This window comes from Castor canadensis, chromosome 5, assembly GCF_047511655.1.
Source record: "Castor canadensis chromosome 5, mCasCan1.hap1v2, whole genome shotgun sequence".
Lineage (NCBI taxonomy): Eukaryota > Metazoa > Chordata > Mammalia > Rodentia > Castoridae > Castor > Castor canadensis.
The window spans coordinates 97,950,796-97,978,597 of record NC_133390.1 but is presented as its reverse complement, the minus strand read 5'-3'; the positions used below and the strand labels follow the sequence as shown (position 1 = coordinate 97,978,597).

At 42.9% G+C, this 27,802-nt stretch overlaps 1 protein-coding gene across 7 annotated transcripts in view; it reads right to left on the bottom strand.

Annotated features, from left to right (window-relative positions):
- Tnik (TRAF2 and NCK interacting kinase) overlaps positions 1–27,802 on the bottom strand; it is a 362,085-nt gene that overhangs the window by 72,668 nt on the left and 261,615 nt on the right. For all 7 annotated transcript variants that reach the window (XM_074073788.1, XM_074073787.1, XM_074073783.1 and 4 more), the window contains 3 exons: positions 23,672–23,847; positions 18,266–18,332; positions 14,716–14,920 (listed from right to left, as the gene is read on the bottom strand). In XM_074073788.1, coding sequence (XP_073929889.1) covers positions 14,716–14,920; positions 18,266–18,332; positions 23,672–23,847 — 448 coding nt within the window. The remainder of the gene's footprint in view (positions 1–14,715; positions 14,921–18,265; positions 18,333–23,671; positions 23,848–27,802) is intronic.

Below are 27,802 nucleotides of genomic sequence, written 5' to 3'. Positions count from 1 at the left end.
TCCCTCAGAGAAGAAAGACTCTAAGTCAGGAACTGTTCTAAGATCATCTTCCTCATCACCTCAAACACGTACCATGCCCCTGGCAATAGACACTGCCTTCTGAAGTAGGTGTTATCATTCCCATTTTGCATGAGAAAACTGAAGAGCTTAATTGTTCAAGGTCACGCCCCTCTTCAAGGTCATACCCAGCAATGATGTCAAAGCCAGCATTTTGACTCCAGCATCTAACCTCCATCATTACACCAGACTAAGGGGCAAAAGGAGTGACAGAAGGGTCACTTCATTTGACTCTCAGGAAAGATTTGAGGAGACGTTCCAGTCAAGTGGTTATAGAAGCTGATGGCTCTCACGTAGGATTAATGCCATTACTTCATTTCTGGAGCATTTGGAACCATTTTGGGATGTGAGGGACTTTTTTCTGGTTGTCTCAATGACTGGGGGCGGGGGGAGCATGACTGCCATTTAGCATGAGAGGCCAGAAATGGCAAATGTCCTGCAATGTATAGGATCTTCACACAGTACGAAGTATTTCCCCACACAACACGTCCATAGCACCCATTTTCAGAAGGGCTGTAGACCCTTTGTGTCAGATCCTTATACTGGCATTGGAATTTCTTCTTCCGCAAATATGAAGTTCAGAGGGGACACAGCAGGGGCCACTCCCTGTCATATTTTCAATAACAGTGGCTGAGGAAGAATGAGGTGAGGAAATAGACTAGACTACAACTGAATCACACTGAAGCCAATTCTGCATAGCCAGGGTAGGAAAGAGCTTTTGTGTCCACCATAGCCCTGGCTAAACCAACCACAGTCACTCCAAATGTCAAGAAGCCCCCGAGGAATCTTTCCTGTTGTAGCTTTCTCTGCGGCCCTCCAAATCTGCTGTCTTCCAATAACCCCTGAGTCTGGGGAGATAAGCTGTCTTTCGAGACTCAACATCTATCATTTCCAGATTGACAACTGTTGTCCATCTTAGATTGTAGGCGATGGGGAGTCACTGGCTTCATGCAGCCAAATGACTTGACCAGACTTGCATCTTCAAAGGGCTCCCAACAGCTTTGGGAAGAGACAAGACTGGAAGCTGCAAAGTAGTGTGAGGCCTTACTGTGAAATGATTGGGCACTGGTGATGCAGCACAGGCAGGCTGAGTTTGTTCATCCTCATTGCTGAGGATGGAGATGAAGCCAAAAGGGAGAAAGAGTAAAACAATTGAGATTTCCAGTCTCTCTAAGAGGACTGGAGTGGATGCCAATTTAGAAGGAGAACTTAGAAACAGGCCAAAATCAAATGGGTAGAATTTGGTGACAATGAGGCATGTGACAGTGGGTATAGCTCATGGCCAAGGGGCATGTTGGATAGTGTGACAGAGAAAAGCAGAAAAAGCAGGGGCATCTTGGTTGCAGACAAGCAATTATTTGTTTTACAGAAAAATAATTCATGAGGACACAAGGAGAAAACATCATCAGAGAAACTGACTGAATAATTTGGATTACAGACCCAAAACAGAGATATTTCCAACACTCAACTAAAGTGAATCAGTGCCAAGGCAGAGAATAAAATAATTATGTGTACAGATCTGGCTCCTGGCAAGAAATAGCCCTAATTTAGCTAACATTTCAAGTTTTTTACTCCAACCATTTGTCTCTTCCTTAAGGGGGGAAAAAAATCTTTTGAAGATTTAGCTGATTTTTATGTGAGGGATTCATACATTTCACCCCTCTGCCAAGAATCAATACTGTTTTATAATTACTTGCCACTCAGGTCCCCTTGCAAGGTGTATACAGTATTGATTGCAACTCAAGAGGGCCTGTGCTACCAACGTACTCTGCAGTTTCTGAGAAAGACACTCAAAAGTGACTAATAATTAATAATGATCTCACAGATCAGCCACGACTAACACACAGAGGCATCTGCCATGGCTTTGGTTCCTGTGGCGAGACTGGAAAAATAAATTACTTCCCCAACCTTCTGAGGGCACCCTGCCAACTTCCAGATGCTGTGTCTCAATGTTGATAACTTTCCTGGAAAGTGTTTGCTCTTTCTCATCCTGGGCATGGGGCGGTTTGATGGAACATATGAAAACATGTCAAATGAAGACCAAGTCCTTGGCCTCAAGCAGACACATTTACAAAGCTTTAATGACTCTTGCTAGAAGCAGAAATTTGAGGACAAGACCCATGCTTAATTCCCATGCTACCCTCAACCTCTCACACAGGGTCCAGCTTTTGGCGGATGCACATAAATGTGTTAAACTGAACAGAGGAAGACACTAGGGACAAAAGAGGACAGTACCATGCCCTCTTAAATTTCTTTGTGGCATTTTCTTTTTTATCAGTATTTACAGTTTGTAGTACATTATATCTTATAGTATAGATTTTTTTAGTGTGACTCATCAACTTTGCAATCTGGATTGAAAACTATTCTGTGGGTCTCTATTCCATTCCAGTTCATATCTCCCATGTTTTCACATATGGCCGGCACCATCGATAGTTCTTGCACCCCATACGTAGACTGGATAAACAACAGAAGGGCAAAAGCCCTGCAGAATTTGAGAACAGATCTTTGCCCTTTTCTGCTTTTCTTAGACAGTCCTCACAGGCCAGAATGCTCTGTTAAGTTAAGCACATACGGGGCTTGAGGATGTTCGTCTAAAAGGTTTGCTACCTTCAACTGGCTTGATACCTATCAGCCAACTTAGAGAATGGCATGAAAATAAAATACGGGAATAAGAGTTTAAGCTGGAGGGAATGGAAAATGAGAGACTCAAATAGTGTTTTTAGATTATGTTCCATGTCTGCATAATGATTTTGGAGGTCCTACTATTAAAAAGAGTGGTTGGTTGAAGGAACCAACTATGCTAAAACCCTTAGCAGACACACCACTCATGGTAAACCACCTAAGAGTGTATTTTCATCCACATCTTCTTGGAGGCATTGCCAAAATTTAAAATTCAACATTCAATGGGCCTTTAAAAGTGGCTTCATTTTTTCCTAGTTGGAAGATGATTGAAAGCACCTACAGTGTATGTTTTTACTGCCTTACACCAGGAAGTAAGTCAGCAGGGCCTTCCTTTGCCTTTCGTCCTTGGTTGGTATTCACCAAGGATGACCCTTCCTATGGACGTCCACCTCAGGATGCCTCCAGGTAGAGGCTGTGTGACTGTACTTTCAAGTGAACTGGTTGATTAATTTGAATAAAGAAATGTTAATCCTATCGCCCCACTCAGGGGGCCTATAAAGGGAGTACATTTATCTCAAATCACCCATGCAAAATTTCTGCTGTTTATATTCTTGCCATGGGCTCTCCCCTCTACCTTTAAACACTAGTCTTACTAAAGGCCTGGATGTAAGAAGTAATCCTCATGGGATTTTTTTGCATTACTTTACATCACACCTGCACAGGGCTCCTGCTTCTTGCAGAATTGCCGAGTCAACCACTGCCACTGTTCTTACAGCAGGAATATTGCCACAGACACTGTTCACAGCACAACTCAGCCAGTACTAGACAAGTGTGCAGGTTGTCACTTAGCTCAGAAAGTTCTGCCCCAGTAACTGCTCTTCCCCTCTGTAAGGGACAGCGTGAATCCTGATTGCTCTTCTTTGCCTCTTTGTTTGAGTACTGGGATTCTTGGTGCCAGACTAGCGGCCCACCTTGGACAACACTGGACACCAAGTCGTGCAAGTGTTCTCTGAAGCAGCCCTGCTCCTGCTTTCATCTTATTTTTCCCTTCTACTTTATTTCCTCATTTGTTGCATACTTAGTTGCTGTATAACCCCTGTAAATCACCTTATGTCTTTTTGGAATGAAGAAAAGTCATAAAGAAAGATACAAACAGGTGAAAAACAAGCTGCGGCTATGGGTCCACCTTTTACATCCATCCCATTTCCTATTTACAGACCCAGAGGTTACATCCACGTTTGAGAATTTGTCCTTCAGAGCTGCCATGCAGCAAGTCACTGGGGGAAGTAGGTAGGCAAGAGAAGCAGTAGAGCCTAGGAAGGCAGATTCAATTAGAAACAGACTATTTCCTAGACTTGCATAGCAGTGTTCTCTTATAAATATTTGCTTAATGAATGAGCGAATGTCATATGACCCTGAATAAGTCACCTTCATCCAAACTTTCAATGAAGGGGCACTATATTCTAAGAGTCTGAGCAAGTATGTGGTACCTTGCAAACAAAAATCTACCGGCAATTCAGAATGAGATAGAAACAAAGCAGAATTCTGCAGTGCCCTTGAAGGGCTCTTCTCACTTTTCATCCTAGGTGACCTCCTGGAAGTGGTGAGAGGAGCCCCTACTGTGACTGTGGAAGACCTGGCTTGATCTCAAGAGCACAGGAAAGCAGCCAGTGTGGGATCAAGCCAGGCTGCATGGAAAGTACCTCAAACCATCTCCTCAGCATAGGGGCTCTCTGTTCAAACGCACTTGGAATAAAGGACCAGTGTGGTCTTTTGAATTGCCTGTACATCACATGTGGCCCTCACTTTAAATAAGACTGTTCTATACAAGCTTTGCAGGAGCTGTACTTGTAACACATGGAATTTGAATGTCTGAGCATTTTGTTTGTCCATTTAATGTTTGATCAAGTTTCAGTTTTGGAAAAACCATTGTGAACCATCCACTGCAGGCCATGGGCACAATTCCTTGAAACTATGACTGGGATTCCGAAACTTCTTTTATAGATAGGACACAAGAATGATGAAGCAGTCAGGCACCTCTGAATTCATTACACAGCAATGTAATAAACATAACAAAAAGAATAATAGTCATTAATAATAAGAGCAAACACCTCTGTAGTGCTTCCTGAGATGCCAGCATGGCTCTAAACCTGTTATACCTACTAATTCATTTAATGCTACACATAACCCTTTGAGGCAGGTAGTACTATCGTCATTCACCTCGGACAGATAAGGAAACCACAGCACACCTGCACACCTAGCATTTTGCCAAGTTCAGTGAGTTGGTAAGTGCAAACCAGGACATATACTCGGTTGTGGCTGGCATGCCTCTCTGGATTGGAAAGAAGGAAATTGAGACACCTGTCTACACAAAGTGAAAGACAGCCCATGCTTTTACAAGTTGCCACTTTTCCCCTCTTTCTGTCTTCACTTTGTTCCCTCCCTTTTCTTCACAGAAAAGCTACACAGGCCAGACATACTTCATTCCTTTCATTCTACATGTACTCTAATGAGCTGCCTAAAAAGCCTTTTCTTTGCACTCCCAAGACAACTTTTGATCAGTAGGAAGCCTATGGCTGAACACTGTCAAGTACATGGGTACAAGCTGGTCTTTGTGAGCACAGAAAGAGGAATGAAGGTTCTGAGCAGATGGCCTTGAGAAAGCTTAAGGAAGAATTTTGCTCACTGTGGTTATTCACAAGCTCTCCATTATCTCTTAGCCTCAGTTTCCCCAAGGAAAGCAGATATTGGATTTTCTTGGGTATCACACAGAAGAACAAAAAATGGCCTAATAGTTATTTCTAATACCTATGACTCTGTAGGCTAGGGTGAAATTTGAGATGAGACCTTCACATTATTCTGCCATAATTCTGCAGCCTTAGTATGAGACTCTTAAAGTGAGTCCTATGGAATGAAGCACATATAAACCAGTTCATTAATAAAATGTGTGCAGAGAGGGTCACTCCAGCACATCTGAGAGGATAAGAAAGAGCTAAATTATGTCATATATAAAAGGAACAGGTGATATTTGGAGACACTGGCTTCAAACAGTCCTTGGACTGATGTAGAAGGTATTTTAGTTTATTTGGCATAATTTGTACAAATGTAGAGCTATCACAAAGACTTGAATCAATAGAAAAATACATTTTCTAACATTAGGAGTTCAAAAACAGGATGTGTTGCCTCAAGCCTGTGGATGTGTAAGGAAAGATATGTCAAATAGGATAAATGACCCTGTTTGAAGAACATTGTCAAAGGGAGTCTTGCTTTGAGAGAAGGACTGGCTGAGGTCACTTCTGAGTCACGTATGTTCCACAGCCTCTGTGATTCAATAAAACTGCTCACTGAAGAAAACAGCTGAAATGAAAACAACTCAATGTAAATATCACATGAAATAATGCTTTCGGTGAAACATATTTTGTTGTCACAGTTCTTAGGTTAGGACTAACTAAGGAAACTCATGTGTGAGACACAAGAAATGCAGATCGGCTATAATGAAAGAGTCTTTATGAATACTCTGGATGATGGAGGCAAGTGTGTGACCTTCATTCAAGCTGGCTCTGAACATCCAACCCTACTACCACATAAGGCACCTTAAATCCACTGAGGGCCAGCAACTGTCTAACTCTGTATTTTTTCCAGGATGAAATGCGGTAAGTATAAAATACTAGCCTACTCTTCTCATTCCTGGAAAGTGTGGGAAGAGGTCTGGGGAAAAGGACTTCAAATTTTGGTAGCATTTTAAACTACAGCAGAAGAATTTTAGCCTAACCTCATTACAGGACCCAAGGGACAAGGAGGACACAGCCGGACCTCCTCCTGCAAGGCAGGTAAGTGAGAACAAGAAGCCCTTCTGGGATTCACAAGGCAGTAGGGTCCCTTATCTCCATGCAGACTATACACCCACCTGAAGTGCTAGTGTGATTTATCCATATGTGACCATGACCACTGTCGGAAGCCCGTGGGCAGCCACAATTCCGGACAATGGGCATTGGGCCTGCCAGCCTGGTTCCCAGCTGGTTCATAATTTCTGTTCAGGTATTGAAATAGCAGAGCAAAGGCCCAGCAAGGGAGCAGTCATTCTTTACATGGATGCTAATCACATCTAGGAATAAAGGGCTGCTCTGCCGCTGACCAGCCTGGCACAACTCACAAGACACATCAGGATGCCTGTAGTTAATGATTAAGTGGCTTAAAGGCCACTTCTCAGCAGTGCCAGTGAGTTAACACTCCAGGTCCTGAAATAGGGGAAGAAAGCCTGTAGGGCTTTCTTCTGCCTTAGGGCCTAAGTATTTGTCTGGGGGTGGGGGTAGGGGGGCAGCGGGGGGAATGACACACCATTGGAAAGTCTGCACTGATTTTCTTGGCTCTTGCTCTGCCCACCGAGCTTGCCCAATCTGCATTCCACCTGGGGTGCTCACCCCAGAAAGAGATGATGGAAGAGAGCAACAACCAGGAAGTAACAGGGAATAAAGATTTTTCCCTTCATGTATCATATTCTTCTTGAACTTATTCTGGGGTTTACTCTGTGCCAGGTACTGTTCTGAGTGCTTTTTGTGTATTAGCTCATTTAATTCTTTAAACCATTACTATTCTATCTTACAAATGGGCAAACACAGGCATACAGAGGGTAAGTCTTTGCTAAGATTAGAAAAGCAGTAAATGGCAGAGCTGGGATTGGAACCCAGAGAGTCTCTTATTGGACTTTCTTATACCCCACCTTTTTGTTGAAATAGTCACTCTTAAGGCACTATGTCCTAGATGCTCTGAAACTCACTATGCAGACATGACAAGATCTCAATCTTAAGGGTCTTATTTACATATAGCTAGAAGATAAACCTTTATGCAGCCGCTTGGTAGCAATCTTGGATCATAATTACACATTGTTGCAACTGACAGCAAAAAGTGCTGGTAAGAGCATCTATGGAAAGGCAGAGTTCTCCAGGGGAAGGTTCTCTGGGCTTGACTGGGAAGAACAGCCTTCCCAAGGTAGCAATTGACCCTCCTAAACAAGGTGTACCCAGAGGGATGATGAACGGGATGCCTCCTTATGCAGGTAAGACCAGGGCTGATGGCAAAGCTAACAGCAGACAGAAAACCCAGCAAAACATACACAAAAAGGGTGTTCTCAGAGAAAGGCCCTCAAAAAGGGATGGAAAAGTCCAGGTTTTTACAGTAAAGAGGGAATTAAGGTAAACAGAATGGAAAAATGCTATCTATACAGAGAATCATTAAAACAAAAAGTAAACTTAATGGTATTTGGTATGTTATTCTGATCATTGATTCCAGAATAACAATAAAATATTCACACAATCCATTTCTTGTGTCAGATATTGTGCCAGGCCTTCTGTGTATATGGTTTCATTTACTTCTCACAACAATCCTGAAAAATAAAAATATTATTATACTGAGTATACATGTAAGGAAGCTGACATTTAGAAAGGTTAAGAAATTTGCCTAAGACCTTGGCTAATGTTCACAGAGTGTTCACTGAGTTGGTGCTGAGCTAAGGCTTAATACGAATTACTTGATTTAATCTTCAAAATAGACCGTTATCTTATCCCATAAGGTAAAGGCTACAGCTATTCCCAGTTTTACAGATGTGGAAACAGGGCACAGAAAGCTCAGAACTTGTTCACAGTCACACATCTGATAAGAAAGAAAGCCTGGGTTTGGGTCTTGGCAGACCAAGGGCCTACAGTTGCTGGTTTTGACCCAAGCACTACTTTCTTTCAACAGAATTTTATCTCATGCTTGCCATCCAAGGACTTTTCAGAGGTTCACTGATGTCCTGTGTGGTGACTTTCAAAGAGATGTGCAGCTTCTCTCCTTGCTTTTTGGGGGGTTGTTGTCTAAGAGCATCTAGAAGAAATTTAAGTTCAAAGAGCTCTCACTCATACTGGTAGCTTCTCTAGGTTTGGGCTGCAGCTGGATAGCTTCTGGGTGTCTGACCTGTTACCCTAAGTGAAAACTGAATGCTAAGATTGAACAAATGCAGAAGCATGTAACTATGGAAAGTTCTTGAAATGAAAGCACAAGGGATGGGTCCCATTAGCAATATTTGGGATTTGAAGATTTTCACACATCCTTCAAAAGTGAGATCTGTCCAGCTCTTGGCTTATTCATTTTTCTGGTTAATCCTCAAGACAGTTTGACGGGGGAGCAAGTTTGGCTGTTATTTCTCTGTAGAGCCACAGAATGTGGGGTCTGCGGGAGGGGGGAGACTGAAGAGGACAGCTGGGCATGCAAGTAGCACATAGTGCCCTCATGTTACATGTTAAAATTGTACCCCAAGTCCAGGCCCTCTGACTTCCTGAGAGGGTACCTCCCTCCCCCAAACAGAAAGGGAACCAAAGTACTTCAAAAGAACAATACATGGAAACCATGTTTTAAACATCTTCCTTATCACAGAGACCCAAGGATGCTGCTGTCTCATGTGGCCTTTGGGCTGCATTCCACAGAGCTGACCCCGTTTAACGCTTGCATCCTCACCTTTCTTTGCTTCTACAGCATCAGTATCTCCTAGTGTGTCTTCCTTACTAATTTCTTTGCTGGCTTTTCCTCCGCTATTCTGTTCTCAGAGCTTCGTCCCCTATGCTTATCTCTTCTCAATTATGCTTTCATTACCGTGAACCTGTGATTTCCATTTTTTCCCTGTCATCAAGCCCTCTTTAACAGCTACATCCATACAATCTAACTACATCCTTTGTGTCACCACTGGCAACATTCTATGCACCTTAATCTCAGTGCCTTTGAACTGACCTCACCTTTCTCCTAACCAGATGCTCCAGCCTGACACTGGGAACCTTCTGTTGCTGCACACCCTCCCTCATCTCTGAGCATGTTCCACAGGCCAGGGCTCTCCTGATCTCCACTCCACCACTGTCTGCCCCAGGTATTCACCCCTCTGGCCTGGATGAACTTGTCTTCCCCACCTACTCTCACTTCCTTCCAATCTCCTTGCAGTAGCCAAAGTTTAATTTCACAATGTTAGACCTGACTGCATTCTCTTGGTTGAATGGTTTCCCACCCTTTTTCAAATAAAATCCTAAAATAATTAATGCAGGCTGCAGGCCCTGAAGAGACTCTGTGCCTGGGTTTCCCTGTATCTCCATGAGCCCTGCTTCTATCCTGTAGCTGAACTCTGGCCACCTGGCCTCCAAGTTAGACCCAGCTCATGCTGCTGGAAAGATCTGCCTTAGCAAGCAGTGCTTTCTACCAGTGCAGTCACCAACAACGACAGTCAAGGACCGCTGAGGAAAGAGGGAGGGGTTGTCTGTCTAGTGCCTCCTGTCTTCCTCACAGGTTTGATCTTCCTGAGGGAAGTGTCCAGCACAGGGTATACATAACAGAGTACTCACTAAATCTTTGTTGAATGACTGCTGTCAGGCAGAGGAAGAGGATTTCAATTCCACTTTATATTTTCACAAAACGAATGAACCCCTCGTCCTTGAAAGTCTCAGTCATTCACAATGAAAAGTTAGAAGCGTGGAGGACATTCACATTTTTAGACTGCCAGCCTCTATTCTGTACATGGTGCTGCACCACTACTGGCTACTCAGATACAGCTGGTGTTCAGGTAGTAGAACTAACCAGTATATATTATGTTTTAGGTGGATCCTGGTGTTTTTATAACTGACAATGTTGTCATGGTCTTGAAGGGCATTAAAAAAAAAACCTTAATGGCTTGACGCACTTAACACAATTCTTTGAAAACTAAAAATGACTATCTTGGAGTAGGCTGGTGCTTCTTGGGTCAATTTGACCCATTTCTATGATTCAAAGATACTCCCACCATTGAAGTAGAATGCCACCAGCAAGTTGAAATAAATATATAAACCATTAATATCATTTCAAAATTTCTTGAGCAGGCTGGGAGTAGTGCAATCCCAGCTATTCAAGAGGAAAAGATCAGGAGGATGCAGTTCTAGGCCAGCCTGGGCAAAAAAAAAAAAAGAAAAAAGAAAAGAAAAGAAGAAAGGTTAGTGAGACCTCATCTCAACAAATAAGCTGGGCATGTGACTGTGACCTCAACTAGGCAGAGGGCATAGGAAGGAGGACTGCAGTCTGAGGCTGCCCCCGAGGAAAAATGTGAAATCTTCTCCAAAAAATAACTAAACCAAAAAAGGTCTGGGAGCATGGTTTAAGTAGTAGAATGCCTGCCTGGCAAGTGAGGAGGAGGCCTTGAGATCAAACCCCAGAACCACAAAATATGAATATAAATATAAATATAATTCTATCTATCTACTTGGACAAAATCAAATATTACCATGAATCTGCTCAAAATCAGCCTGAGAATACCAGAGTAGGATCCACAACACATCTAGGCCAATTCTTTCACTGTAACTCTGTGACACAGAGTGAAACAAGCTATGCTGGTTTAGGTTTAAGTAGTAGAAATTCTTATTGAACTGAAGAAATCAGGATTGGTTCTCTTTTCTCACTATGGAGGAACTCAACTGAGTTTATTAATCAAGTTCCTGGAGCCTAGTTATAAATTATACTTTATCATTGGTCAAAATCTGGATCCGGTCCCTACCATTTAATCAGCCAGAAGCCATGGTCCTTCAAAAAATATAGACGCAAATTAGAACCTAGTCAAATCCGTATGGTTACCTGTAAGTAGCAAAGGACTTCCTCAGAAACCCTCTGGCCGGAGGTGACATCTCAGGTCATCAAACAGAAGAAGGCTTCAGCCCACACAGGTCTGTGTTATCAGAGGGATGACTAAAGGTCTTTTTGTGGAACTGGGAATGTATTTCTCAGAATGCCTACATCAGCCCATGTGACCCCAAGGAATCTAAATTCTTAAGGTGACCTACAGACTTCAACTCCTGGGAGCCACACAGTCCAAGTTCCTGTTCAGGGCATCAGGAACATAAGCAGTCACCACAGGCTAGGATGGTAGACAAGGATGGTGACCCAGCAGGAGCAGAATGCAGGAGAGAAATCCCTGGTGGCAGAGATTGTCATTGCTAGGGGTTTAGAGTTTACAGCCATTAACTATTTTGTATTTCTTCTCTATGGAGCTCCAGGGCAAGATAAAGGACCACAAGACAAAGCTGGTGTGACTGATGGATGCCTAGTGTCCACATGTGTTTCTGTTTCTGCAAAGAAGGCAGGTCCATGCCTGTTGTCACAGAGCACAGGGCTCTTATTCTAATGCATGTGGGTTCCTTCCAGCCAGGACTTCAGGATGTCTCTGTGGATGCTGTGCCTCACTGAGATGAACTCTGACTGGCAACCATGGAAGAAATACCAGAAAATGCCACAAGAGACAGGAAGAAGGAGGCTTCTCTCTGACTGGGAGCATGAGAGACACAATTCTGCTCAGAACCGAGCACCTGCTCAGCAAGGTTTCTTTGCTGTTGCTCAGAAATCAGGGTCAAAGACTACAGAAGTGCAGGCCAGGTGAGAACCATACGCAGTGACTTGGTTCTTAGGCTCTGCAGTCCAATCTCGTGAACTTGAACTCTGATTACTTCTCAAGCTGGGTAACCTTTAGGAAGTCCTTAATTACTCTAGGACTTGGCTGTATGATCTTTAGACTGGGGATTATTGTGAACATTAAATGAGAGTTCACATAGTGTGCTAAACAGAGTGTCTGTCATATGGTCAGTGCTCATAATCACAAGAAATTATTATTCTCGTAACTCCATGAAGCTCAAATCAATCATAACCAGCTGCAAGGGAAAAAAATCTAAAACATAAATGCAGAAAAAAACAAAACATCCTCTGCAAAAATATTCACACTGATTGAAGATCTTTTTGAAAAAAAAAGAAAAGGAAGGAAACTCCTTTAAGCACAGGTGTGTGTCCACAGGCCCATTCTTGAGAAATTTGACTGCTTTATGGGATGACAGTGGGAATTGTCTGTGGTTACATGCTAAGGGCCTTCAGTCTGAAACAGTAATGAAACAGTAACCAGATGGAGAAGAGGCAAACAGTCAAGGTTAGCAGGCTGTGGTGGCCCAATAAGGGGACCTTGGAAAATGTTCATAATAGGCATGAATGGCCACAGAACAGAAGCAGGAAAGACAGGGTTTGGGGACAGCATCTGAAAGGGTTTGGTCCCAGTCTGAAGGAGTAGCCCTTGGGTCCAAAAGACCCAAGTATTGGTCTTCAGGAGGCCTGAGAGACTAAAGGAAACAGGGCGGCCTTTGGCTGGGTGTCTCAAGTGGCCTGGGTGGGCAGCTGCAAGAACCGACCTGAGAATTTTCACTGCACCTGGGGGGTCACCAGAGGTCACACAGACACCTCCCACTTTGCTCGTCACTGTTGAGAGCTGCCTAACACACACTGCACTTCACCCTGTCTTGCCTGTTCCTTAGAAGACTTCTGCTCACAGCACCACAGGGCCTCTGTCTTCCACATTGTAAACCTCAGAGTGCAAGACAGCAGCAGGTGGACTTTACTCATGGGACAAGCGGTCTGTTCTTTACACTGACAATATTCTAAACTTACTCTGAATTAGAAAGTGCTTTACCTCCCTACTGCTGCTTGCAAAAGCCTCAAGGTCCAGTTTTGAGGTTTACAGTTCAAGGCTCTGATCACACACTCCACATACTGTGTCAGTGAAGATCTGCGTGGACTGGGATCAAGGAGACCAGGGTGCAAATCCTCCCTTTGCACTTACTGGACCTGCAGCATGGATCCAATTAGTCCCCCTTCCTGTACCTCTGTTTGCTTTGTGAAATGGGATCCATAATCACTCTGCATGAGAGATAATGGATTATAAGCAAAATGCTAATGATAATGTAAGATATGAATGTAAGCAAAGCAGCCTGCCTGGTGGTTGGCACATAGAAGTCACTCAATAAATGCACAATTGCAATTGTCCAGTGTTATTGTTGCTGGTCTGAAACTAATACTCCAGGGACATAATGGAGTTGATGGGATTTACGGCAAAGTGGAACTGAGACCTTCAGTGTTTTAAAAACTGGGGATGCAGGACCTTGATGAGCCATTTAAAAAGCAATTTGCTCCTGGTGCCCACAGTTCACCTCCCTCTCATTCTGCAGTGGCCACCTCACAGAGCAAGGCAAATGGAAACGCTGTAAACCCATTAAGAAGGAGCAAGGTGGTATTTGGGCGAGCCATAAAATTACCACCTCATTACTGTACGGTTAGTGAACCTTTTATCTGTTGTGCAATTTCCCCAACAACTAGGCACTCTCTGTTTCCTTCTTGTCTAGAGGCTTTGATTTACCGGGCAGAGGATCGAGGCCTGGAAGATGTGGGTAAGATTCCAGGAAGGAGGCTTGAACCAAGATGTGTAAGGCCACAAGGGTGACAGGCTGTCAGGGACACACCAGGCAGGAAACTGCGGCTGACAGTGTGTTTCTCACACAGATGACTCAAGGCAGGTCTTGCCCACCAGTGGAGGACAAGCCCTGGGCATGAAGGGTGTGTGGGGAAAAGTCTTATGAAATGTTGTTCTCAGTGTTCATGAGAGAAGAAATAGGCAGGCGCTTCTTTTCCATACTTGGCATTTTGCTTATCTGCCTATTTACTGTGGTCCTTGACTCATTCATTTGTATATTAATTCACCCATTCTACCTCTGGAGGAGTGTACTATGTGCTAGACACTGCTCTCTGCACTCAAAATATACCAGGGAATAAGAGAGAAAATTCTGTGCCCTGGAGCTTACATTCTAGCAGGGGGATAGAGACATATATGGCCTGTTTGAAGGTGGTCAGAGTGATGTATAAGCAACAAAGCAAGAAAGGACAATAGAACATGCTAGAGGGAGAGGGCTGCAATTTTAAGAAAGGAGGTTAAAGAAGGCTCACAGACAAGGTGACATATGAGCAAGACTTGCCCGCATTCCTGAAGGGACCACACCACTTTCACAAGCTAGGCAAGTCGTTTGTTTGCAGCAGCATTCAGGCCTCATCTTTCTCTGCAGTCAAGGTGATCGTGGGTCGCATAGGCAGTGGCCCCCAACCTCAAGGGTGGGCTGGTGGCCACAGTGGACACCAGGGAGTGAGCCCAGTTGAAGGGGTCAGCATGGGGGTGGCCTGTGAGGTCCTCACCTCTTCCAGTCGCCGTCGCTGCTCCTTCTGCTCCTCGATGCGCTTCTGGCGCTCAGCCAATAGCTGTCTCTTGTGCTCCTCGTTCTCCCGCTGCTGCTGCTCCAGCTGTTGACGCCGCAGGGCTTCTGATCGCTCCTTGTTGGCCAGCTGCAGCCTCAGGAAGTCCCGCCGCAGCGTCGACTCCCCAGGTAGGTTCAGAATGGAGCTGTGGGTAGGAAAAAGCCATCAGGATCCCAAGTGGCACAGGGCCATCACCACTGTGAGTCCTGGTGAGGACAGCAGGGCCTGAGCACAGGCTCTTAGTGTTACCATTAATTCAATCATTCACCACTCAAGAAACAGGGTCAGGGAAGAAACAAGTGTTCAACTCCCTCCAGTATGACAATTGCACACATAGGCCATCTCCATCCCCAGAGGATTCACTCTCTCGGTCATCCCCTCCTCCAGGATGATCCACACCACTCCATCACCCTGTACATGGCAAATGCTTAAGACTTTAGTGACGGTGCATGTTCCGAGGCCCAGACTTGCTAATCTGTACATAAGAGAATGGAAAGCAAGGAAAATCAGACACTTGTGAGCAGGCAAGGACAGAGCACAGATGCCCTCACACACACCACCTCCTTGGTGGCTCATCTCAAGCCCCAGGGGACAGAGGTCAGGCTGCTCCTATGAAGCCGTGATGAGTCAGTGAGGGAAGGTGCTCAAGTCAAGGTCAGCAAAGAGCTAGAATCTGAACCCAAGTTTGCCAGGTCCAAGGAGTTCAAGGCTTATCTCAACGCCACAGTCAAAGGGCTCAGTTCCAGCTACCAAGCATGCAGCTCTGCACGCAGAGCACAGAATCCTGGATCTCGATTACGGAACAGTCTCCTCATCTGTGCACTTGAGTGTGTGACAAAGAGCAAGAGGACATGAAAAACTTCACCTCTTTTGCTAGCAGTCTAGAGCTGCCCTACTCCTACCTAACTGCAGGTTATAGGGTATAAAGTCGTGAGCCTGTCACAGGCTCTTTGGTTCTGCACAGCCACCTAATAAGGAGGTGGGGAATGGTTTTTGTTTACTTAAACCCAGCAGCAGCCATACAAACAAATTCATTCTCCAGAGTTACTTTCTTATGGGGAAGACAGACAAACAATTATAAATAATAAAATGTCAAGTATTAATATGCCCTATAAATGACAAAAAAAATGGGTAACAGTTTAAAAGTGATAGTGGTAGAGTGCTCAGTGAGGACTAAGGGTTCTGGGAAGGTTAAAAGGACCTCTCCCGGAAGGTGAGACTTACTGGAGAAGAAGAATGACCCAGGAGGAAAGAAAAACAAGTTTGGAACCTATGGTGGGAACAAGTGTGGGCTTTTCTAGGAACAGAACACCAGTCTGTCCTTCTAGGGCAGCAGGAGGGAGAGGAGGCATGGTATACAAGGATGTCAGACAGACAGACTGGAGAAAGCATGGGGGCTGGATGGACATGTACGGAAAGGTTGTCAGAACAGGGGTGACAGGAGCAGGTCTGATGGCTGCAGACTGGGGTCTCCAGGGTACCAGAGGAAACAAAGCTAGCAGTTGGGCTACTGCGGCAATGGGTAGAGTTTTTCACCTGGACAGGAATAGTGGGGACAGAGACTGGAAGAAGCATTTAGGGACAGACTTAATGAGGCCTGTGGGTAGATCTGATGTGTAGAGGAAAGCAAAAGTTGTAGGTTTTGTCTTGGCAGCTCAGTGATGGTGGCAGCAAGAACTGGAATGAAGGGAGCAGGTTTGGTGGCCATTGACAAGAAGGTCAACATTTGCTTTTGGAGAATCATTAGCATCTGTGTGAGATACTGCCATAACTTAATGTCAAAAGGCTTTGTTCATGATGGTTCCATAGACAATCCTGGAGCATTCTAATGAGTCTACTCTAAAACTTCCTGCCTTTGTGTAAACCTCCGAAACAACCCCCAAACGAGGGTGCTGTGTACACAGGTCACTCACTCTGTGCAAAGAGAATGGTATTGGGACCCTGGCCTCGCATGCACACAGGACACCCCATTAATATTAACTGGTGTTGAATCAACGTCAGGAAACCTGACTCAATTATGAACTCTCTGTGTGACCTGGTTGCCATCTTTGAGCTGTTGGCTCGGTTCTAAAATGAGATAATCATTGTCATTTTCTACTTTTTAGGATTTCCTGAGGGTTAATGAGATGTGTACATAAAAACAGGACTTGGTACATTTTCTTCCCTGTGATAGAATGACATAGTACAATTTTAGCTGACTTGGCTCACTAATTGGCCCCTATGAAACAGTTTAGCAAGTGTTGGAAAGACAGGGTTTCTCAGTTTTTCAGAGAATGGTCAGAGGGCTGACACGGCCATCTGGGCAAGCTTTCGAGAAACAGCACAGAACTTCCCTGAAAGCAGGTCGTCCGTGGGTCCTTTCCCCCAGAGGAAAGTTCATCTTCTGTGTACTGCTTGACAATCACCATCATTACACAGCTAAAATGGGGGGTGGTCAACATGTTATATATCAGACAGAAGGAAAGAATTCTCCTTCAGTCTTTGACCTTGAGAAATCCATGGCAGGTGAAGACAGAAAAACCCATGGCCTTGTAAGCTCAGTCCCACTCTCTTCTGGGAGTATAGTGACAATCCTGCTTGGTAGGTCTGAGTTGGCTGGAAAAGAGAACACGTGGTGTCCCTGTTCCAGTCAGGAAGCTTTGTGCCACTGACAGAGGAACTGGTAATTCTTAAGTGAATGGAGAATGGGAACTCGTGTAGCTGAGTAACCCTTCTGCTTGCATTCCCCCCAATAAATCTTACTGCACATTTACGGAGCACAGTCCCCATGGCAAGTGTGCCTGTGACTCCTGACTCTCAAATTGCTATTGGAATTCTCTTATGAAAGAGAATTCTCACACTGGCAAGTGTGAGAGCACCAGCCTTAATTGTTAATAAACACAGACTGGAAGAAGGTCAGAGTCAAAGTCAAGTGAAACTCAAAACGTTTGGATGACAACAGTCACATAGCATTTGATTCTGGGGTCCAATGTGACAACAGGAATGGCATGGAGGTTTCTATTTAGGGCTCACCTCTAGAGTATAATTTGATTTCCTGGAAATCATTTCCTCCTGGATTAGACTGCAGCGAAATGTCAAGGACAGTGGCCATCGGAAAGGGCTTTTCAAAGGGATGAAGTAAGGAGTTGAGCAACTCAAGTCCGACAATATCACTTAGGTCTCAGAAAATTGCAGTTTTAAGTACTTTCAGTCCTGCATTGCAGGGGTAATTGGTTCCTATTCACTTTACATGTTACATATGTGAAGAAACAAGGTCTTGAATAGAGACCATAAATCTTGGGGACAGGGTAAAGAATATGCTGATTTCCATGTTTTCCTAAGAGTCCGCCTAGGGAAAATTTCCCAAATTAATATGTTTGTTGGCAATAAATTAAATAAGATCACCCTTGTGGATTCTTAAAAATGAACCTATAAATCAAAAAGAAAGCGAATTTCACACAGGCACAGTTCAGAACGTGGAAATAAAGACGCTTAGTTTTCACTCTCATACCTGGGCTCCCCTGAGTCATTCTCTTCCTCTTCCTCTTCGCTTCCGCTGTACTCATACTCTGTCTCATCTGCAGAGAGACTCACAGGTTAGTGCACAGGTAGCACTTCTGCTCAGGGCAGTCTGACCTCCCTCCCTTTCCATACATAGCCAAGAGCTACAGAACAACACCGTGCTCAACGATGGACTGAATATACAGCAGTGGTCCCACAAGCTAGCAAAGAGCTGATACATTCAAGCCTACAGACATCATAGCTGTCCTAACTTCATAGCACAATGCATTCCTCACTCACGTGTGTGGTGATGCTGGTGAAACAAACCTAAAAGTACAGCAATACAGTGATGTACAGTGCATAATACTTGATAAGAGTAATAAATGACTATTCCTGATTTATATATTTCCTATACTATATACTTATTCATTATTTTACAATATATATTCTATATATTTTTAAAAGTTTACTATAAATTGTGTGCTGGGCTGGGGGTGTAGCTCAGTGGTAGAGCACTTGCCCAGCAGGTCTGAGGCCCTGGGTTTGATCATCGACATTACAAAAACAACAGAACTGGTGTGCAGTATTATACAAGGATCAACCTCTTACAGTTTACGTTTTCTGCCTCTCTTGATTGCATTTAGCACACATCCAGCTGGATTGTACTGCACAGGTTTTCGTAAGTATACTCTATGATGTTCTCACAATGACAACGTCGCCTGACAACATAAATCTCAGAACACGCCTCTGTCATTCAGCGATGTGTGACTGTATAAGTAAGTTGAGGTCCAAAGAATCATAGTCCCCACTGAACTGGGACAGCCTCTAGCCGCCAACTTGTGATTCAACAGTTTCTGCCAGCTGGATTGAAGTACGTGGGATTAACTGCATTCAAGACTCTCCCAGCTGACGCTACATATCTGTCCCCAACGCCTATGCCTAATGTTCATAAGAGAAAGTAAGGGACTAAAAAAATAACCTTTAAAGGGCTGGTGTAATGGCTCAAGTGACAGAGTGCCTGCCTAGCAAGTGTGAGGCCCTAAGTTCAAACCCCAGTACTGCCAAAAAACAACAACAACAACAACAAAAAAGTCCAAAAAAAATAACCTTTGAGATTAAGGTGAGGGAATATGGTAGATGGACTTCATATACTTATATGAAATAGAACAAAGAAACCTCTTGCAATTGCTTCAAGTGGGGCGGGGGGGCCGAAGGGGAGGGATGGCAGGGGGTGATCTGGAATATAAGCCGATTTGGAATTATCACAGTGAATCCCCCTATACAACAAATATATCCTAATAAAAATTTTTAAAAAGCAATCTTTCTGTTTTTGTTAATCCCAATTTTAGAGCCATCCATATCAAACTTATTGGTCCATTGTTTACTTATCAACTATTAAATGATTAGTCATAATATTAGTCATTTTATTATTAGTATTATATTTATTATTATGACTTACATGGACTCACAAATTGCCTTTCGATCTCTTAAAACATATCGGAAAGAAATTTTGACAATTGGTTCTATTAAGAATATTTAGGGTCATGTATGTAGCTTGGTGGTACAGTACTTGCCTAGCATGCACAAGACCCTTGGTTTGATACCAGGCACCCCCCTCCCACACACAAAATGAATATATAGCTAAAATGCATTTTGATTAATCCACTAGGGACACTCATTTAATGCAGTAAAGTATTAAACAAGTTACTGTGTAAGAATGAATAAGATTGAGCCTTTGCTTTGGAGGTGATCAGAATGCAAGGAGCAAAACAAATAAAAAAATCAGAGCATTCATGAATATGAAGAAAGAGAACAAATATTTGTTGTGTGTCTTCCATGCAAGCAGTGAGTGCTAGATACTTTACCTATGTCCTCTCATTTATTTCTCACAATAATCCTCTGATATAATGAAGATACTAAGTTTACAAGAGGACAAGTGCTATGACCAAGGCCTTCATATTAATCAAAAGTCAACCTGGGATTTGGATTTAGAATTCAATCTAGAACTTTTGCAACCTGAAAACCAATATTCTGTCTAACATATTATATGTTAAAGAGAAGCACATTGAAAAGCAACGAGAAATGAGAGGAAAGAGCAGCTCTTTCTACGGCTCAGAATGGGGGAAAGGGACATTTGAAGAACTGAGGGTGAATGAGCTGGGCTTTGGAAAGTCAGTGACCCTTTCACAGGCAGCTTGCAGCTGGAAGTGGTGGGAAAATAGCACTGCAGGCCGCATGTCCACATGAGTAAGGCTGGCAGTACTACACTGCATGACATACCAGGAAACAGTGAGTCATGAGGAGCTAGGTGTCTAGATGTGGGAAAAGCAGATGGAAGGAGAAAGGTCTGCAGGGTAAAATGGCTCACTGATCCTTAGCCATGCCAGGCTGAGGACTTTTCTGTGGGTGAAGAGGAGCTCTTGGAGGAGCTTTTAAGCAAAGGCAGATGTCACATGACTGCTAGCTCTTCATTACTGTAGGTTCATAATTACATCTTGAAGACATTTGTGTACTCCTAAAAAGGAACTTTAATTGCAATTTGCTTAAGTGACCACCAGGAGACAGCATTCACTGGTTGAAAACTCAGATTGGCTAAAAGGCTTTCTTCCTTTCATACTATTTGGCCATTAAAGAGATATCGAAAGAAACCTAAGTACGATGAGTTCAAGCATATTTTAAAAAATAAGTTAAATTCATACATTTAGATAAATAAGAACTTTTCAGGCTACTTATTTTTTAAAGTATGATTTTACGAAAATGTACAGAACCTGCAAAAGTATCTTCATACCCCACCCTGAAAGTTTAAGATTCCAAACTTTCCTGAAATGGATAAACAGAGAGTTCTAAGTAAAATGAGGAAATGTTCTCTAATAAAGGAAATTACAGCAAGGGAAGAAGCACACAATTATTTCAATTACTTCCACTCTCTAAGGCAACACCTTCACTTGTCAGGCTCAATTTTAATACTTCACCAGAATATGGTTAGATTGCTTTTATATTACTGGGTTAAATTAGTACATGTCAACATATCTTAAGGAAAAATATCAGGTTAAAAAAAATCATAAAGTAAGGCAAAGTAAAATTTCTTGATTCTACCAAAAGCTGGTCATATAGAGAGCTATCAAGAAAGTGAGAAAGTATGAGAATAAGAAAATTAAGTTATTGCCTTGCTTAGAGGACAATAAAAATGAGGACAGAATTGTGATTCTGGTGGCCCTAAGCCTAAACAAGATTAGATCTTTTAAATTAAGACTTACTCTAGAATATATTTCCAAAAGTTTTACTCTTCTACTCTACTGAGAATGAACATATTAAAAGTAGTCTATCTTCATGGCATGGTGAATTCTGTATTACAGACCAAGATCTGTGCCAAAAAATATGAAAACAACTTGAAACACAAATTTTCCCAATCTTATTCATGGGTCATGAGTGCTCAGAAGTTATCCCTGAATTGCACCAAAAAATTGTAAGTCAATAAAGAATTGCCTGCCTGAGAAAGGCTAATATTTACTGAGAGCAACTGTATACCAGACCTTTACATATAGGATTTATATACATTCTCTCTTTGAATCTTTGCAACAATTCCAGGCAATAGATACTCCTAATTCCATGAGAGAAATATGTGAAGTTCCTGTAACTAAAAAGGGGAGAACTAGAATTTGAATCTAAAAACAGAGTCAGAACACTGAACCTTCTCTGAATATCCATAGTACAATAAAGTTTCCTTTTTTAGGGAAGTTGGCATATAACGGATGCATGTTTTGCACAGTGCCCTCAAATACTCTCTTTAAAATTTTGGTTCATGGAGTGGCCCAAGACCATGATGGAAAAAGAGCAGTTGAAAAGTCATTTGTGGAACTTTTAAACTTTGACCTATTGATTTCCTGTAGTCCCTGCTGAGCTGGCCTCCCATCTCCCTGGGGCCCGATTGACATCTTATTCCTCCTACCCACTAGCAACTGGAGATGGGCCTCCGTTGTGGCTTAGCCCATGACCTCCTGCTCCTGAGTCCAAGCTGGTCACACCCTTTCCTCTGAGTCTCCAAGGCTGGCTACAGGAGAAGGAAGCTGTCCCTCGAACTTTCACAACTGATTTCTCCTCCTGCTGTAGCCCTCTGATGATCTTACCTCTCCAATCCAATTTCCTCACTGCCCCACCCCTCAACCTCAGCAGACACACCTTGCTGGGATGTGGGTTAACTGCAGAGGCAAAGAATGAAAATGAAAGAATGAGACTTGTTGAAACTATTCCAGGAATGGGGAGAGGGGAGATAAATGAGAATGATGGAGGGGTGAATTCAACTATGATACATTGTAAGAACTTTTGTAAATGTCACAATGTACCCCCAGCACAACAACAATAAAATAAAAATTAAATTTAAAAAGGGAAATGTACATATGGGAGAGCAACATCTATCCTGAGTTGTCTGTCAGCCACCTTGCACTGCTCCCTCTGCACTGAAGGGGAGAAGAAGGAAGTAAAAAAGAGGCACCCCACCTTGTACGTCCCCTCCCACCCTTGGCCTGTGGTCTTTTGCTCTGCTCTCCTTTCACCACACTGTCAGCGTCCACCTTTCCAGACCCAAATTACCTCTCACTAGCATCCATCAGCTGCTCCTTCCTGCTCTTCACCCAGTAAGTCCTAACTGCTGTCTTCTCCATGTCTCTCTTCCATACCCCAATCTTCCCCACATTATGCTCAGCTGGCCATAAAACTTGCCCCAGATCCTGGGGTCCAAGGGTGCAAGTGGAGGAGTTGCAAGCCTCTGTTCAAACAAGGGGGGGACAGTCTCTGAGCCCCATATCTGCACTCCTTTCATCCCAACGATGCAGTGAAAAGACGTACAAGAGGGGACATTTTGCAGCGAGGAAATAACGAAATGCATTAAATGACCTTCAGCTCAAAATCTGATGTTCTTTATCCCAAGCCTGGCAACGTAGTGAACTTTCATATCGTTACAACTAAAAGAGAGTTCTTTGTGACTTCTAAATGACTGAATTAGAAATGAGCCTCAGAGCACAAAACCTTAAATGCTGAAGACTGGCAGTACAGAAAAATGCCAAGTTGATGAATTTTTTTTTACATTGTCTTTTGTAGAGTTTTAGTCTTCTAAATATGAATATTCATTTGAATTAAGAAAATCAGTTGTCATTTGAAAGTGCTTCGTAGTATCATTCAACATGACTTTGTTCAATGCCCAGAAGAGGTAATATTACTCACAGATCTATTTTTTCATGCAAGATCCCACACTTCAGCAGTGGATTTCTCTCCACTGCTGCCACAGATGGCCCCCTCTCATTACTCCTTAGGAATAATGCAGGCCCCTGTGAAATGGCCAGTCACCTCTGAATACATTGAGAGCCTATGATTCACTCCATCTTTGTTTCTCTTGCTGAAACACAAATGTACATCTAACCTTTTTCTCCTCGCTTCTTCTTTGTCCTATCAATGTGGTCCTTGAGTTGGATGCGGACCTGTCTCTCGTTAGGTTGGTCTCGTATAAATGGATGCTTCATCAATTGTTCTGTTGCTGGTCTCTGGCTGTGATTCTTAACCAAGCAGCTCTCAATAAATGATTGGAATTTTTTTGACCTGCCAAACAAAAGAGATGAATCCACAAATAAAATGGCTACCTATGGAAAAGCAAATATATTTCTTGAAAGGCTGGAATTGGAAAAAAAAAAAAAAAAGGTCCCATTGGTCAGCCTATGAATCAACCAATCACTGAACAGGTCTGGCACTGTATTAGATACAATAGGATCAAAGACATCATCACTATGTCACTATCAACACACAAATGAAGTAACACATGATAGTTTTACATACATGGAAGCATTTTCACAGTGTATACGTAACTTTTCACAGAAGACCAAAAGCAATCAGAGAAGAAAAAGACCTGTTTGGGTATTGTATCTGGAAGGGCTTTTGGAAATGAGGAAGCCAGAGCTGGGCTTTAAAGAAGTAGAAGAAAATCACTCCAGGGAAAGAATTGTTCAGGTAAGTAGGAAGTCAGTGAAAGCTGAAAACTATGAGTGAGAATGCTATTGCCAGGGAACCTAGAGATGAGCTGCCTAAATGAAGCAGAAAACACAAGGTGGAGAAAAGTAAAACCCTATTTCATCAAAGAGAAGTCTTGTGCCAGAGATGCTCCGGGGCAAGGAAGGGCTGGAGAGAGATAACAGGCCAATGATTATAGCAATGTGGTAGAAATTATGGTGAACTTTAGCCATCGTTCATGAATTGAGCACGCATGAGCTTGCTGAAAGTTCCAAGGAATTACTCCACAAGTTCATGACTCTACAGCATGACTTTCCAAGCACTCGCCTGACAGCTCAGCACTTCATCCACCAGACCTTGCTGGAACCCTGATCAGGAGGTCCAGAGCAGGAAGGATCAGTTCCTGCGCTCTGTCGCCCTCCTGTGGCACATTGTAGATCCCAAACACCATTTGGGATCCCATTTTCCAGCAGGCCATTTACATATATTTATCTACATTTTGGGCCTGAGAGATGTCTTCACCACACAGAACACAATGGGAGGTCTGTTCTTCAACATTCAAATGCAGCAGGGCGCTCATATAAACGACAGGCCATTTCTGCCTAGGTCAGAGCAGTTTCTCACCCTCATTCCATGTGTTTCAAGTATTGTGTTGTTTGTATTTTTTTCTCCCTAAATTTCTAAGCTATGTTTATATTTTAAATAAAAAGAAAAGTAATGTACTGTGCTGGGGATCAGCCCAGGATGAACGAGGACTAGTCACAGGAGAGATACTATGCACCTGCCTATATCCCTGCTTCTTTCATACTGGAAGTGTGTCAGGAAGTTCCCAAGCTATCTTTGCACCTTGAACACACTACTTGTTCTGTGTGTTTGATGGATGAATGGATGCACAGGTGGAAGTGCTGGGAGAGGGCCACCTTCAAATCTGTGTTTGTGAGGGACAGAAAAGGGGGTCTGGAGGACTGATATGATTTTGATCAAATAAACATGTGTAGGTGTGAAAATGATATCATCTAAGGAGGACCTTGAAAGAAAAGCATAAAGAAATAATGGGCTCTCCTAAGGAATAGGTGGAAAGAATGAGGTTAAGCTGAATAAGAAAACAAACAAACAAACTCCACTCAGAGCTTCTCTAGCAAGCTAAGTAAGAAAATCAGTATTAAAAAGATGAAAACAAATGCAAATGAAGACAGAAAGCTATTAAATATTCACAAGGAATGCAAATGGAAGTTCTCCTTTTCTTTCTGGCAACTAGAAGGAAGTGCTTATTTTTTATAACGTACTCCACTATTAATTAGACGATGATAAATAAAAGAACTCACATCCAATTTGAAAAATGACATCCAGGCATAACAGACTGTACATTCCATTCTTCAACACTGACATCTAAAAAAAAAGCCAGAGAAATCTCCAGATCTCCAGGATGGAACAGTGTCCTGGGAGTTTTATGAAACACTTTTTCAGACCTTCCTGGAGGAAGGGAGTCAAGAGAAGCCCCTAGGGCCTGAAGGATAGGTTCAGGTGAGAAGAGCTACAAAGCTGGTGGTACGTTCTATCTTTGTCTTCTTCACATGGCATCAGTTGAAGAGAAAATAATGCTTAAAATTCATTTCTGAAGAAAAAGTCACTGTCTTTTATTTAAGTTAGTGTAACCAAAGAATCAATATGCTGAATTGCACATTTAATTATAAGTGAAAATACTTGACCTATGTTGAATATTACCTGACTGTTTGCTGAGTGTTTTAGTGGGTTTAAAGTACATTTATATAACTTTATTGCTTGACTCTCTGCTGCTGGTAACATAGCAATATCCCTTCGGGGGAGGGGGGACAACTAAGCTTAGTAATACTAATTTCCCAAGGGTTAGCACGGACAGGCAAATGTTAATGAAGGTGCTTACAGTCTGAAACACTAGTTTACCACCAGCGTCACTAAACACCTTATCTTCCCGGATTTATCCTGTTTATATATTAAATTATGTTAGGGGAATTCAAAATGCCCAAAAGATGACTGTGTTAACCCTTGTAATCAGGTGGGCTAAATCTTTTTGGTAATCATCAGACTTCCTAAATGCAATTTGACCTTTAAAATTTGCAGTGGCCTTGCCTTATTTCTCAGAACTATCTTTTTTTCTGTACTTTGGTTTCCATCACTTTCTAACTGTGTGGCTTTAGGCAACTTATTTAACTTCTCTATGCCTGCGTCCCTTGCTGCAATATTATTAGTTATCTCAAAAAACTGTTATGATGATTAAATGAGTAAATTAATATAAAATGCTTAGGGCAGTGCTTGGTAACAAAAATGGCATGTGTGCTTTTATTATTACTTTGATGAAAACATCCCAGCCTCTTAGGATTATCACAGGCTCAAAGAAGAGAGCACCTGCCCTTAAGACTGGGGCACAGAAGTCTGAAGTTGATTATTTTCCTAATTCTGTCATGCATGGCTTAATGACACAGACACATTCTGAGAAGTGATTCTGAGGCTGGGTGAACATCACAGAGTGCATCTGCACAAGCTAAAATGGCTACGAAATCAGCACGAGATCCAGTCTTATGCGACCACTGCTGTACCTGTGGCCCACTGCTGATCAAAATGTCATTATGTGACACATGACTGCAGAGGGTTCTTTTGGTTGACTCCAGAGCTTTGCCCATGCTAGTCAAGCACTCTTCTACTTGGACCATGCCTCCAGCCCTTTTGTTTTATATTTTGCTTTTTGAGATAGGTTTTAATAACCTATCTATTAGGTTATTGAGGCTGGTCTCAAACTTGAAATTATATTGGGATTTTAAAGGGAATTATTGTAGGAATTTTTGAATTAGGGAGACTACATGAAAAAGGTTAATTTTAAAAGCTTGTGTAACAATTTTTGTTTTGATTCTAATAAAGTTCACAGTCACACTGTTACTAGCAAATTCAGTAGATTGGAAGTATTTTATGGTATTTGCTTTATAGCATCATTATTTTCTTTAGAATACACACACCAAGAGATTTATCATATCTCAAAACAAAAGTGCCTGACATCACAGCAGGAACAGGAGCTGGCGCCCTGTAAGATAACAGATGAGACTGTAAGTTGTGGAGTCGAAGCAGAAGACTGGGGATCCAGGCTGGCCTTGCAATGAAGAGCCTGGAACTCTGCCTGGTTATGCCATTCGGCCTCCCTTGGGGCTCCAAGTCTTCATCTAGATCACACGGGAGTGGTTTGGACCAGGAGATCTTATATTTATAAGCAGTTATGTTTCTCCAATGATCTCAACCTACCCCTGCGTTCCTGTGTGGATTCTTTCAATTTCAAGGGTACATGAAGAGATCATGACTGACTGTGTGTCTTCAGGAACAGAGCCACCTGTCCTCCAGAATCCCCTGGAGGGCAACCAAGGCACTGAGCCTGCCTCCAAGGGCAGGTGTGTTGGTGAGCCAGGTGGAAAGGGAAGAGAGGAGGAAGCCTTCTGAAAGAGCTAGTTTGCCCATGTGGGTGGCATCCACCCTACACAGAAGACAGAAGGAGGAAGTGGGGGTTCACAGGGCAAAGTGGAAGCAT